This window comes from Geotrypetes seraphini, chromosome 13 (assembly GCF_902459505.1).
Source record: "Geotrypetes seraphini chromosome 13, aGeoSer1.1, whole genome shotgun sequence".
NCBI classification, from domain to species: domain Eukaryota; kingdom Metazoa; phylum Chordata; class Amphibia; order Gymnophiona; family Dermophiidae; genus Geotrypetes; species Geotrypetes seraphini.
The window spans coordinates 42,564,868-42,579,982 of record NC_047096.1 but is presented as its reverse complement, the minus strand read 5'-3'; the positions used below and the strand labels follow the sequence as shown (position 1 = coordinate 42,579,982).

At 41.5% G+C, this 15,115-nt stretch overlaps 1 protein-coding gene across 1 annotated transcript in view; it reads right to left on the bottom strand.

Annotated features, from left to right (window-relative positions):
• OPCML (opioid binding protein/cell adhesion molecule like) overlaps positions 1 to 15,115 on the bottom strand; it is a 653,953-nt gene that overhangs the window by 54,916 nt on the left and 583,922 nt on the right. Inside the window, exon 4 of the mRNA XM_033918426.1 lies at positions 674 to 808. Coding sequence (XP_033774317.1) covers positions 674 to 808 — 135 coding nt within the window. The remainder of the gene's footprint in view (positions 1 to 673; positions 809 to 15,115) is intronic.

Genomic DNA, 15,115 nt, shown 5'->3' with positions numbered 1-15,115 from the left:
GGGCTGAGATTAGAAGAGTCGAGGCAGAGAGCAGGAGGTTTTTTACCTCAAGCTCCTCTTCCTTCTGTTTTTTCCCCCTTGCATGTTCTCTTTCTCTTTATCAATTGTAGTTCTAACCCTTCTTTCCCTTTTGTTCCCATTTGTCAACGTTTTTAAAAGTTGTCATTACTCCTGGTTTTGTTTTTGTTTGTTTAAAATATATTTTATTTAACACATTGTTTTAGCACTTTTGTACACCGCCTAAAAGGCTTGATTAAGCGGTATAAGATGAGATTGGGGCAGAGAGCAGGAGATTCGAGGCAGAGAGCAGGAGATCAGGGCTAAGAGCAGGAGATCGGGGCTGGGAGCAGGGAGGCCAGAGCAGGAGAATCGAGGCAGAGAGCAGGGTTTTTACACAAGCGCTTGTTTTTGGATCGGCCAGCCCAGTCGGTGTGCCTACATTTGTTTAGTGAATTGCATCCTTCCTACTTGGGGATTGCTGCTCATGCCAGGAATGTTACAAACAGGGGAAGGGAAGCGGTGTGCCTGAGGCAGGAGAGGGCGGGGAAGGAGTGTGTAGAGGTGGGGGAAGGGCACCACCCCCCAGTTGCCTCTCACCCTTGTTATGCCACTGAGCAATTGTTTGGGGAAAAAGGGAATTTCAGGTTTGCAACTTTCATGTGGTGGCACTTACAATTTACTACAATTTTCACTCTTCGAATATCTGGTGCTGCAACCTCATTGGCTGCGCTGCATTCGTAGTGCCCTGACTGTTCTCGGGTGATTGCTGAGATTTCCAAATATTCATCATCGCCCACAAGCCCTCGAGCTGTAAAAGAAATAGAAAGAGAAGAAGATCTGCATATGAGTGAGGCATGCAGTACTACAGGAGGATATCACATCACTAACTAATGCTGGTGGGTGATAGTTCTAGGGAATAGAGATCCTTCTCTAGATTCCATAGAACAATAGTGTTCACTCATTTTTAATCTGGGGCCACTTGAGTCTAAAATTGCTGAAGGAGAGCCAATGAATATCTTCCCACATGAGGCCACAACACTGACCAATATGTGCCAATGACATGCATCTCCATTAATCTACTGTATGTGTCTTTCAAATATCTCCTTACTTAGATTTATGACACCAGTCTCTCTCCCCCTCCACTTCCTCCCAAACTGGGTCCAGCATTTCTCTTTGTCCTTTCTATTTCCTCCTGTCCAATTCAGCATTTCCTTCTCACTTCCTTCCATTTTACAAGAGTAGAATCTCTACTTCTCCTCCCCCTTCCAGGTTCTGCAGCTCTCACTTTTCCTTCTCCCCACTTCCACCAAGACCAACATTTTATATTTTCCCTTCCCTTCCTGTACCACTAGGTTCAGCATTTCTCTTTTTCCCACCCTGGTTTTTTCACTTAGCACCATGTCCTTCCCTTGAATGATGACCCAAAACCTCATCTAAAGGTAGGAGCAATGCCAAATAAGTCCTTCCATTAATACCACCATCTTTCAAAATGGTAGTTCCTGACTCCTAGCAGTGCATTAAATACTGCTTGTGGCCAGGTCCTGCTATTTTAAAAAATGATAACACCAGAGTCAGGGGAAGAAGCAGGTAATGAGTTGGGAGGCCAGAGGAGATTCTGGGACAGGGGAGTGTTGGGGTAAAGTCCTGAATATCTGGATAACTTCCAGGAAGATCATAGGACTATCTGAGGTGATTGATGGGGGCTACCATGGGCTCACAAGCAGAGAGTGATGTGGGGACAAAGATTCATCTATGTCCCCTCAACATCCCCACATTTTCATCCCTGTCTCCTCACCATCCTCGCATTGAAGTGTATTTTTCAGCCTCATCCCTTCTCCATCCTCACAGTCTTATTTTTCTTCCCCACATCTCCCCAATCAAAATAGAAATATGATTTTATGTAATTTTATGAGCCTAAGGCATTGCAAATAAATACTTTGGGGCAGATTCTATAAATGGGCATCCCAATTTTAGGCAGTGGTAGGTATCCTTCAACTGTCTGACAGCCAAATGGGATGCACATTTATAAAAAAAAAATAAACCAAAAAAACAAAAACCAACCCAAACAAGGCAGGCCACCTACACTGTAGGTGTTTGTCGCAGGTGCAGGGAGAGTCCTAGGGACACTTAAGCTCGCTCAAGACTGGTTTCACCCAGAAGTGGCCTTGGGTGAGCTTAAATGGCCCTAGGTGAGTCTTCCCCTTCCCTGTGCATCCTGGGATGTACGAGGGAGGGGCCTAAGGGTCTGATTGGCTCAGATGCCTAAGACCCCCCTCCCATAGGTGCATCCTGGGATGTAATGGGCATGAGCATCCCTCCTGCCGGAGGACTTTACAGACGGGGGTCGGGTGTTCTGGCAGGAGGGAGTAGGCATCCCTCCTGCTGATATTGGGGGGTCCCCTGCTGCAGCCGCTCAGCAGATCACAGTAGGGGTATTTTCTTCTAGCTGAGCCGGCAGGACTCCCCAAAGGCATGGCTTCAGGAAGGCCTGCCGGCTCAGCTGATCAGGGATTCCCTTGCCGCGATCAGCTGATAGCACGGGATCCCTGATCAGGTAGGTACAATTCTGTAACTGGTGCCTGTTACATGGGCCCTAGTTAGAGAATCCTGGGTGGGGGGGGAAGTTAGGCAGGGTTAGGCATCTGTCTGTTAGGGCAGATGCCATTCTTTGTAGGATGCCGATGTGCGATTCTCAGCCACTTCTAAGACCAGCATCCTATACAGAATCAACTCCTTTAAGCCTATTGTGTGTGTGTGTGTGTGGGGGGGGGGGGGGGGGCGGTCTAACTTTTATTTTGGCTGAAAGAACATCACTAAAAGTACAACTTGTGAGGCATGCTAGGTTCATTGTGCATAGAAAACCAAACATAAGCTCAATACTAGTGATATTTTAATCCAGCAACAAATAAAGCAAGAAGTGACTTTTTGTGAGCAAAACAGACACAATTGCAAACATATCAAGAACAGCCATCAGAATATGACAGACAAATAACTTTGCGCTTTTTTTCCACTATAAAAGCAAACCAATAGCACATGCTTGATGCTTTTCTTAGTGTGAAGCAAAACCAAACAGCATAAACAGACAATGTCCATTTCCAAGCAACAAAACAAAGCCAGCAAATAAAGAAAAGAAACATTCAATCAAGCACAACTCTCAGAATTCACACACTAATAACATAGGGCCTCTTTTACTACAGGCTTTTGTGTGTTTACTGCAACAACATCAGTACCGCTGCTTTGTAAAAGAGTGCAGTCATTTCCAGGAATTATTAACGTAGCTTATTGCCTTTTCAGTGATAAATCAAACAGCCCAAACAGACAAAAGAATATCAATGTCCAACATAACTGTTCAAGTTTATCACTAAGGTTTAGAAATACTGTTGTTTCCAAGCTACTAAAGAAGCTGGATTAGTACAGAATGATCTACATTGACTTTCAGTGACCTCTTTCACACAAACAGATCCTCACTAAGCATGGGATAAGTATATACAAACTAACAATAGAAATATCTAGATAAAAGTTAAACTGAACTGCCAAGAAGCTAAACTCTGCATACAATGCATCATCAAAGAAATAGAAACAATGGCACATATCACCTAATATTGTGCAAAATATAAAAATAGCAGATGTAAATTTTGGAAAAAACTGACTAATACGAACAATCAACACATTAAAAATTAACAAAAAGAAATAAAACAAAAAATGGAAAATAAGATAATGCCATTTTATTGTACTAATATATTTTTCAATAAGATTTCAGAGGCCAAAGCCTCCTTCCTTAGGTCAGTACAGTATACTGCTTTTATAGTATCCTGTCTTGACGTGAAGAAGGGGGTTTTGGTATCCAAAAGTTAGTAAAAAAATGTATTAAAATTAGTCCAATAAAAAGATTACCTTTTTTCCATTTTCTATCTATACACATTTATCAATGCAACTACAATACTACTTTATTCTAAAGCAAAAAAAATTCTATTTTTTGCCATCTTTAATTTCTGGTTTTCTTCTCTTCTCTTCACTCTCTTCTTTCCATCTAGCGTCTACCCTCTAGCTCCCTTCCATCCACTGTCTACCCTCACTCTCTCTGTCCCTTCCATTCACTGTCTACCCTCACACTCTGCTCCTTCCATACACTGTTTGCCCTCTTTCTCCCTTCCATATTGCATTGTCCCTCTTTTTATGCCCCTTCCATTAACTGTATACCCTCTCCACCAACTTGTGCTCCTTCTCACCTTTAAATATGATTCAATTCAGCTTCATCCCCTCACCATTTTTCTCTCTCTTCTCTCTGTATCCACACCCTCCCCCAAAGCTCTGACATCTCTCTTATTTTCTTTCCCCCCTTGCCTTCCTCCTCCACAGCATCTCTGTCCCCTTCCCTTCCTTCCCTCCCACTCTTCCAGTACTGCATCACTCTCTTATTCTTTGCTCCCTTCCCTTTCTTCCCACTCTCCCAGTACAGCATCATGCTCTTATCCTTTGCTCCCTTCCCTTCCTCCCACTCTCCGAGTACTGCATCTTTTTCTCATACTTTGCCCCCTCCCTCCCACTTTCCCAGTACTGCATCACTTTCTTACCTTTTGCCCCTTCCTCACTCCCACTCTCTCTCTCACCCTTCGCCCCTCCCTCCCAGTACTGTATCTCTCTCTTACCCTTTGCCCCTTGCCTACTAGCACCACATCTCTCTCACCCTGATGTTTTACCTATAACATCTATTTGCCTTTAATAAAACTCCTGTACATCATTTCTGCAGTTTCTCCTTTTTTGTTTTCACTCCTAAAAGTTTATTTATTTATATACCACTTATATCCTAAGTGGGTTACATTCAGGTACTTTATCATATTTCCCTATCAGTCCCGGCAAGCTCAAACTCTATCTAGTACACATGGGGCCATGAGAGGATTAAGTGACTTGCCCAGGGTCACAAGGAGCAGCGAGGGATTTGAACCCATAACCTCAGAGTGCTAAGGCTGTTGCTGCAACCACTGCACAACACACTCCCACCATGCACACTTTTTTAGAATATGCCTGACCCATGCACAACTTATGGCTCCTTTTACAAAGGTGCACTAGCATTTTTAGCGCCTGCACAGGATTAGCGCGCGGAGGCGATAGAGGCTAGGGCGCGTAGCATTTTAGCACGCGCTATTCCGCACGTTAAGGCCCTAACACGCCTTTGTAAAAGGAGCCCTTAGTGCAGGCATGTAGGCCTGGTTTTAGCTATCTCAAATTGGTGCACCTACAAGTTGCATGATTCTATAAAAGATACATGTACCTTGTAGAATCACACTAAGCATCATTCTAGTCAGTGCCAATATGTTGGTGCTACGTTTTATGTTTTAATAAAATTTGTTACACCGCCTGTTCTTCCGACAGGTCCACGTGGTTTACAATTATAAATGTATAAAAAGAAAGAAACTTGATATAAAATACGACAGCTCTAAAGAGAAAATACAACAACTTTCAACAATTAAGTAAAAGAAAAAAAGATTCTTATATCAATTCTGTACCACAGAGACCCATTTAAAGACCCGTTTTCACTAATATATGCGCACTAAATCTGCCAATGTCAAATTTTCTCCAAATGCTTCTTGAAAATAAAAAGTTTTCAACATTATTTTAAATGCCTTAAGATTTGCCTCCAGTCTCAATTCTCGCAGAAGATGATTCTATAATTGTGGTGCTATGAAATAGAAAGCCTTGTTTATGGTTGATTCTCCTCTAGCTATATTTGGCAAAGGAAGAACTAATCTATTATCTTGTATTGATCTCAAAGTTCTTACGGGCGCATATGGGATTGTCAAATTATGGAAATAGGTTGATGAGAAAAGAAAGCCTTATGTGTAAGTGTCAAAACCTTAAATTGAATCCTATTTTTTTAAAAAAAACTGGCAGCCAATGATATTGTAAGAATAAAGGAGTAACTATCAAATTTCTTTTTCTAACCCAACACTTTGAGAGCCATATTTTGGACCATATGTAGAATCAGTCCCTTAGGGCTGTATTCTATAAATGGTGCCTATCATGATTGCTTTAATTGGATTTAATCAGCATGGTAATTGACCATGTTGTTTAAAATCAATCAAAAGTCTATTTTAAAAAATAGACACGGCTAGATCCAGTTTGGCACCTGAATCATATGTACAGCATAGCAGCTAGCAGTGCCTAAGGTTAAATTAGATGTGTTTAGGGGCCAGATATGGCCTTAGGTGCCACAAGGCCCAATTCTTAAAAAACTTAAGCACCAGTAATGTAGGCCTTTAAAACCTTGGCCTAAATTACTGGTGCCTAAGTTTTTTCTTAGGCATCACTAGCCCTGATTCTGTTAACGGAGCCTAAGCGTGATAGACATGTGGCCGGTGCCGATTTTGTAGACACTGGCCGATTTAGGTGCCATTAATAGAATCTGGGCCTTAATGTCTAAAATGAACTTCTTCATGCTTAGTCTAATGTGGCCTGGAAGACTGGGCTATTTATAAAGGAGTCATATATTTAATACGCCACCTTTCTGTAGTATAATCAAACAAGTGTATATATTTTATATGCAGAAATTTTCTTAGTCCTTGGTTAGCTCACAATTTAAGTTATTTGCACCTGAGGCAATGGAAGGTTAATTGGCTTGCCTAGGATCACATGGACCTGCAGTGGGAATTGAACATGGCTCCCCAGGGTCTCAGTCCACTGCATTAACCATTAAGCTATTCCTCCATTCTTTCTTTCTCTTGTAAAAGCTTCAGTGATTGGGAATGGCTTGTTGCAAAAAAGCTTTCTTTTTATCAGGTCCTATGAGCAAATTCTAGTTGAACTGGCATGCTTGGTGGTTGGGTGTTATACTAGACCCTATTGGTGGGAACCTGAATTTAAATTGTCTTTGTTACTCATTGTAATTTTGGCCAAGGCCATTTATTTCCATTCCCTTAGATCAGTGTTTTTCAACCTTTTTACACCTATGGACCGGCAGAAATAAAAGAATTATTCTGTGGACCAGCATTGGTCCGTGGACTGGCGGTTGAAGAACACCGGGCTAAGTCATGGGCCAGACCATAGAAACATAGAAACATAGAAAATGGCGGCAGAAAAGGGCTATAGCCCACCAAGTCTGCCCATTTCAAGTAACCGCCCCCCTGCCCATCTCTACCAAATCTCCACTTCAGACCCCACTCCCATAATAGTACTAATTGTAACACTATTTTTTCCATTCATTTTTCACAGATATACAATATAATCTTATTAACAACACATAATGGCTAACCACAAAATTAAACTACACAAAACACTCTGACAGCAGATGTAAATTCTCGAAATTGACATAATTCAATCACTAAATTCAAAAATAAAATGATTCCCCCCTACCTTTGTTGTCTCCCTCCCTCCATGCTATGCCTTACCTTCTGGCCTGCTCACACCTGGCCATTTTATGCCGTCCCCGGTATTATCTTCAGGCCAGCTACTTCTTCCTCACTGATGCAGTGACACAGCTGCGGGCAGCGACTCCTTGCATGCCCCGTGCCTCATCTGGAAGCCCTCCCTCTGACGTTACAACGTCAGAGAGAAGGCTTCCGGTTCAGACGTAGGACGCGCGTAGGAGCCACTGCCCGGGCTTTGTGCACTGAATCAATGAGGAAGAGGGAGCTGGCTCGAAGATAACGCCGCATTGATCACACCGTGGCCCGGCGATTTAAAAACACTGTTTTGGGCCTGATACACGTGCTGGCCCTGTGGACTAGCAGGAAATTTCTGTGGACCGGAACCGTCCACGGACCAGTGGTTGAAGAACACTGCCTTAGATGACCATTCGTAGGCTGTAAACTCTTTAGTGAAGTGGATAATGTACTCTAAACCATCTTTTGTTGGATGATCTTATTTAAGGGGTAATATACTATACATATTGCATTAAATAGGAGTTATCTAGCTTATAACGAATCTTAGTTGACTTGGGTCATCTTCAAAGTATTTCTATGGAAACCAAATCTGCCTATGGAATAACAACGGGGGCAATTCTATAAAAGGTGCAAAAGGTTAGGTGATAAGATGTAGCGCACTAAACAATAGAACAATACTCTACAGATACTGTTATAGAACAACAGTCTAAGTTGGCATTTTTGTCTCAACATTTAGGAACACCCACTTATGTCATTTCAATAACAGGTGTAAACGCATAATTGCAGCACTTTGGTGCATAACATACAGTATTCTGGAAGTTATATACAGTACATACTGTAAATGTGGAACTTTACCCTGCCTGAATCTCACTCACATATATGTGCTATGGGGGTTGAACACCTATGCTATAGAATACCAATGGCTTGCACACATTTTGCTGAGGCATTCATGCTCCTAATATTCTATAACTTAGGCACACTATTGGGTCCTAACATTAGGTGACCTATTATAGAATATAAGAACACAAGAATTGCCCCACTGAGACAGAGAAAAAGGTCCATCAAGCCCAGTATCCTGTTTCCTACAGTGGCCAACCCAGATCCTGGCAGAAACCCAAATGGTAGCAACATTCTAGAGCTCATGTTGTGATGTCATAATGCCTCATTTCACCAATGCTTAAAAGCCAGCCTCATCAGTGATGTCAGAATGGCTTGACTGTCTTATACTTGGCTCACATAAGAGGTGCCATACCAAGACAGATTGAAGGTCCATCAAGCCCAGTATCCTGTTTCCAACAGTGGCCAACCCAGGTCCCAAGTACCAAGCTAGATCCCAAGTAGTAGATTTTATGTTGCTTATCTTAGGAATAAACAGTGGATTTCTCCAAGCCATCTCAATAATGGCCTATGGACTTCTTTTTTGGAAAATTATCCAAACCTTTTTTAAACCCTGCTAAGCTAACTGATTTCACCACATTCAGAGGGGCAATTTTTTGCTGCAAGTACTTTTATTGGCTTTTAGTTATAAAAGAGAATGGAAACTTTTCCTTTGCTCTGATGTGACTGGCAGAGTTAGACAGATATGAAAGGCTCATTATTCTGATATGTCTAGAAGGGGTTAAGAGAGGTGTTATTGATAGCTTGACGCCTGGTCAATTGCTGACCACTTAACTGCTGTTGTCATTTCTTCCCATGCTGAAGTAGAGTAGGAATTGTGCAGATCTGTACACAGAGAGTGAAAATGGAAATAGAAATCCTTTGTCAATTATGCTTTACTGGCAAAGTGCCTCGTAATGACACACTGATGCCGGAGTTGTTATAGGGCAGCATTAGTCAGGGGAGATAACTGAAACAGAAATAAAACAAGGTAATGGACAGCATGCATGATTTTTTATACTTTACAGCATTTTGTTCTACCAAACCTAGTCCTGTTGGGCCCTGGAACGTAGATGTCAGTAGACCATCTCAGGCTATTACTGAGTTGAGAAATAGCCTAATACTCGTAGTTTTAGCAATAGCTTGAGAACCAAAAATACCAGAGTTAAAAATCTACTGGTGCTCCTTGTGACCTTGAGTCTCAGGTACAAACTAAGACTATAAGCCCCTTAGGGACAGGAAAATACTCCATTGTAAGTTGCATTGCTCTACTGAGAAAATCCAAAATTCTAGGGCCAGGGTTTAAACCTGGCTGCTGCCCATCTGCAGTAGTGCAAGTTGCAGGATAACTGTTGACCTTTACTAAAGTTGATGAGTTGCCTCTGGGGAAGTATCCCTAGACCAACAATTCCCACAGTATGCATCTCTAATAAAAAAGAGGTTGCAATATCCTTATATGGGGTTGTGTGCTCATTGACAGAGTAAAAACAAAAATGCATACATATTGTGGCCAGCAAAGCAAGCAGCAATCCCACTGTGTCCCAGTAACCATATAGGTTGAGACTGAAAGCGTGAACCTAGTTCTTTGCTTTGCTGCTTCTCCTCCAGTGTATGGATTTGGCTGAAATTAGATGAAGCAGATATCTGACAGCTTGCCTTTCATCCCTGCCTACTTGGTCTTTTCTTGCTCAGCTAAGTATTGTTGCAGCAGCCATCTCTCTCCTTTTCTGCTTGCAGTAAGCACCAGTCTACTGTCAGCTTACTGGAGTTTCAAACTCCAGCCTTATTTACCGGTACATTACTACTGCTAATCCAGTGGTCTCAAACTCAAACCCTTTGAATTTGTAGGTACATGGAGGGCCGCAAAAAAAATAGTTAATGTCTTATTAAAGAATTAACAATTTTGCATGAGGTAAAACTCTTTATAGTTTATAAATCTTTCCTTTTGACTAAATATTAATAATAATATTGTCATTTATAGCTAAAGAGACATATGAGCAAGAAACTTTTATTTTACTTTTGTGATTACAATAAACATACCGAGGGCTTCAAAATAGTACATGGGGGCCGCATGTGGCCCCCGGGCCGTGAGTTTGAGACTACTGTGCTAATCCATACAAGCAGGAAAATGTCATCTGCTTTTTTTTTTAATCAGGTGGCTTTGCTGACAATATTCAGAGGGACCAGCATTGTAACAAGTGGAAAGAAACAGGGAATGACTTGGAAGTGGAGGGGGTGGGAGGCAACTTGGGTGAGGGGAGCAGGGGGAGGCCTGGAGGCAAGAAGAGAATAAGGAATGAGCGTGAGTGAATAGGGAGAGGTGAATCTAGGAAAGGAGAGAAAGAGAGGGGAAATGAGCCTAGAAAAGATGATAATGAGAGATGAGCTTGAGGAGGGAAGAATGATTGAGTCTAAGGCAGGGGTGAGCAAACCTTTTGACTTGTGGGCCACAATGGGTTCTTAAATTTGACAGAGGGGCCAGACCAAGAGCAAGAAAATGAAAGGGAAAAACTGGCCACCTCTAATGCCGGCTAGCTTTTAAAAAATGAGTTTCCTCCACTTGCTTTGCCGGAGGCGATTTGACTGCGTTCACTCTGGGACCAGTACCAGTGCAAGTACCATCGTCCCTCTCCTCTTGGACCTCCAGCTCGAGGTTTTTTACCCTTGCAGTTAACGCAGCGGTGGAAATAATTTGGGAAGTTGAGTTTTATAGTCCGGCCCATGTGCAAAATGAGCGCTTTGCGGGTCGTTTTAAAAAACTAAACAGGTCGTAGTTTGCCCATGTGGGTCTAAGGAGTACCTTTTACTCAATCAGTCTTGCACGCACTTACATACACATTCCACCAAGTCATTCAGTGCTTGAACATAAGAACATAAGAATTGCCACTGCTAGGTCAGACCAGTGGTCCATCCTGCTGAGCAGTCTGCTCAAGCGGCGACCCTTAGGTCAAAGATCAGTGCTCTAAATGAGTCCAGCCTCACCTGCGTACGTCCACCCAACCAACCACAAACTGTTGTGTTCCCAGTTACTCAGTTCTTGCATGTACCCAAACATGTCCTTCTGACAATTGTGATGTCTAGCCTCGACTATTGTAATTTTGTTCTACTTGGCTTGCCTTCCACTGTTCTCTATGCGTTGCAGGTAGTGCAAAATTCCATCATAAAGACATTGTTTAGACTAACAAGAGGTGAACATTTATCCAACTATTACATAGTAACATACAGTAACATAGTAAATGGCAGCAGATACCCCAGATACCTAATTGACTGTCTATCGTATCATATTGCGCTCCCTAAGTTGTGTTCCTCTGACCACTGGGATTTGAAGATCCCAATGAGAAAGGAACTGAAACTGCAAACATCAACAGCGGTTGTATTCTCCTGCATTGACCCAGAGGAATGGAACAGGCTGCCACAATATATACGGCGACAGGGGAATTTTAAAACATTTAAAATATTGCTGAAACACCATCTGTTTTGCAAAATGAAATACAGGGGGACTGTGTTTGTGGCTATGAGGAGACATGCTATGAATATTGATCTTTCATTGCTTCTAATTCTGTTATGTTTTTTAGATTGTACTTTTGTATGGTTTTATGTTTGTAATATACACAAATATTCAAGGGAATTTTTATCAGCCAAGGTGAAACCTGGGTTGGAGGGGGGGGGGGGGATCGTAGAGAGCATAACAGCAGCAGTTTAGTAGTAACATAAGAATGTACCCGGAGCAGTTATAGAGCAGCAGTATAGACATTCTGCATGTCACATAAGTAAAAGATTATATCCTCTGAAGTGGCAAAGCCAATATCCATGCAATAACATCTTGTTTAAAGTTGGAACTAAGTAAAACTTTGGTTCCAAGACAACAGGTGGCGGAGACAGTGAACATGCTATGATGGTCTCTAAAATAACTGGCTCCGGTTGTGGGTCTGAGCGTTCATTTTGAAGCCTGTTAATAATAATAATAATAATAACTTTATTCTTTTATATCGCCATAACCAAAAGCTCTAGGCGGTTTACACTACAAAGAGCTGGACAATCAGCAAAATACAATAATACAGTAAAAATTGCAAATATTTGTAAAATAGAATTTCAATAATAAAACTAACTAAGTAATAAACTTATCAAACAAAGTAGTCTTAATTAATTTCTGAAAACTGCAATAGGGAAACATAGCTTGCTGAATACATTTACCTAACCAAGATTGTTGCCTACCAGCTTGAAATGCTAGGGTCCTATCTAAGAAGGTCTTATATCTACACCCATTAATTTTTGGATAAGCAAATAAGTAGAAGTTTCTAGTTTCTCTTGATGGTCTATGCAACACAAAATGAGAAAAAAGGTAAGCTGGAGACAATCCCAAAATCAGCTTAAAGCAGATACAGGAAAATTTGAATAATACTATTCATAAGAATTGCCACTGTTGGGTCAAACCAGTGGTCCACTATGCCCAGCAGTCCACTCACGTGGCGGCCCTCTAGTCAAAAACTAGCGCCCTAACTGAGATTAGCCCTATCAACATATGTCCTTGTTCAGCAGGAACTTGTCTTGAATCCCTGGAGGGAGTTTTCTCCTATGACAGACTCCAGAAGAGCGTTCCAGTTTTCTACCACTCTCTGGGTGAAGAACTTCCTTACATTTGTGCGGAATCTATCCCCTTTCAACTTTAGAGAGTGCCCTCTCGTTCTCCCTACCTTGGAGAGGGTGAACAACCTGTCCTTATCTACTAAGTCTATTCCCTTCAGTATCTTGAATGTTTTGATCATGTCCCCTCTCAATCTCCTCTGTTCGAGGGAGAAGAGGCCCAGTTTCTCTAATCTTTTGCTGTACGACTTTTTGACTAACGTCTTTAAAGTATCAAGGTGATTAGTGTGTGACACATTTATGTTTGTTAATTTGTACTTCGCTTTGTATAGGGCGAATAATAAACAAACACATAATACAATACACACAGCCACCCTCATAAACACCCACACACTGTTCCCAGAACATAACAAAACAGCCGACAAGTTACCTAGTTTGAGAAGCTGTGTTGAGGCCTGCAAGCTTGTGTGTCTCAGGCATGATAAGTATACATGAATATGCAAATCTATGTTTTTTATAAAAATATATATTTATACATTGAATGTGCTGCTTATCATGTTTTCTGAGTAATAATTTGCATTAATTGCCACTTGGGGAGGATCACATGAATTTTCAGATGTTAAAATGGGGTCACATCAAAAAAGGATTTGAGAAGAACTGCCCTAGACAAAATTAATCACTGCTATAACACTTTCAGCTTTGGATGAAAAGTGCTAATAAGATTCAAAGTGCCTAGGACAACAATGCACACTGAATGGGATGCTATTTCAATCAGGAAGAGAGATCCAAATTAAAAATAAAGAAAGAAAGAAAAAACAAGTTTGCGATTTTGTTTTTTTTTCCATGGGCTTCAATTTGTACAAGTTATTCCATCATTAGACACCTCTCCCACTGTGTGCAAGCTTTGCACAACACCACAAGTTTAGGCTGGAGTAGATGACAGCATATGTGACAGCAGAGTGACTTTGAAGTCCATGAGAGTCAAAGAATGCAAGCAGTGTGAATAATCCAACGCTGTAGCAGGGATCTCTGACTGAAGAACCATTCAAATTACCTTCATATGAGACAGTGCATGTATTTGTTTTGGACAATATGGGGCTCATAATCAAAACTTAAACACATCTTAAAACCCTCCCAAGTCGGCACATGGTCATCCTAAAAAACAGGTTGTCCAAGTGCTGATAATCGAAACAGCCATTTGGACATATCCAGGGCCTTTTTAGGCCTCTGAATCCTGCTGTGCACCCAGAGATGAAAGGGGCATTTCTGGAGGCGTGGTTAGGAAGGGATGTGGGCTGACCTAGACTATGTCGACCTGCAGGGAAAATCGAATGTTTCATGAGACTTGCTAGGCAAAACTTATACCTGCTTTTACATCGCCTAACTCACAACATATAAGTGCCAAAAAGGTATCCAAAGTGACCCGATAACCACTGCAGGGACAAAGTAAATACCTCCCCTTATGTCCACTGACCCTGTTGCACCCTCACAAAGTTCAGAATAAAAACATACATACCTGTCTCCGGAACATCAGCACTTGCTATAGGAAAACCTAGTAGAGGTGCACAGAGGTGTTTTAAGTAGCCTGGGGGGTGGGCTATTGAACCATAGAGAGGAGGACCCAGGCCCATAAGTTACACTAACCACTACATTAATGGTGGAAAATGTGAAAAAAAAAAATGGTGAAAAATGTGAACCCCCCCCCAACCCTATGTACTGCCATATAGGTGCCACCTGCAGCCATAAGGGCTATTGGGGTTGTAGACAGGTGGGTATAGTGTGTTTGGGGGGCTCACCATATCCTATAAGGGAGTTCTGGTGCGACCTTGTGTGTATCTTTTTTGTGAAGTTTAGATGTATTTTTTGAGAATGGGCATTTTGCCACTGCCGACTTAGACATATCTTTTGATTATGGCCCTCCATGTGTTTGTCATGACAAACTTGTGGATTTTTTTTTTAGGCAGAAAGGCTTTCACAAAAGGAAGAGGTAATGCTACTTGCAAGGTTAGTAAAACATATGTCCGACCCTTTTTTATGGTACCTATTTATCCACTGTGGATGCAGTACAGCAAAAATAGATATTTAACTAAGACAATTTCATAAATCATATTTACCCAAACACAACTGTTTTGTCTGTCTTACATTTTTAATATATTCACTGCAAGACAGGAGAAAATGAAGCATAACTAAAATGGTTAAAGTGATAAAGGGGAAGAGCTGATACAATGAAAAAGGAATGCAACAATAAAGGAGAAAATTTATAAGATCTGCTTCAG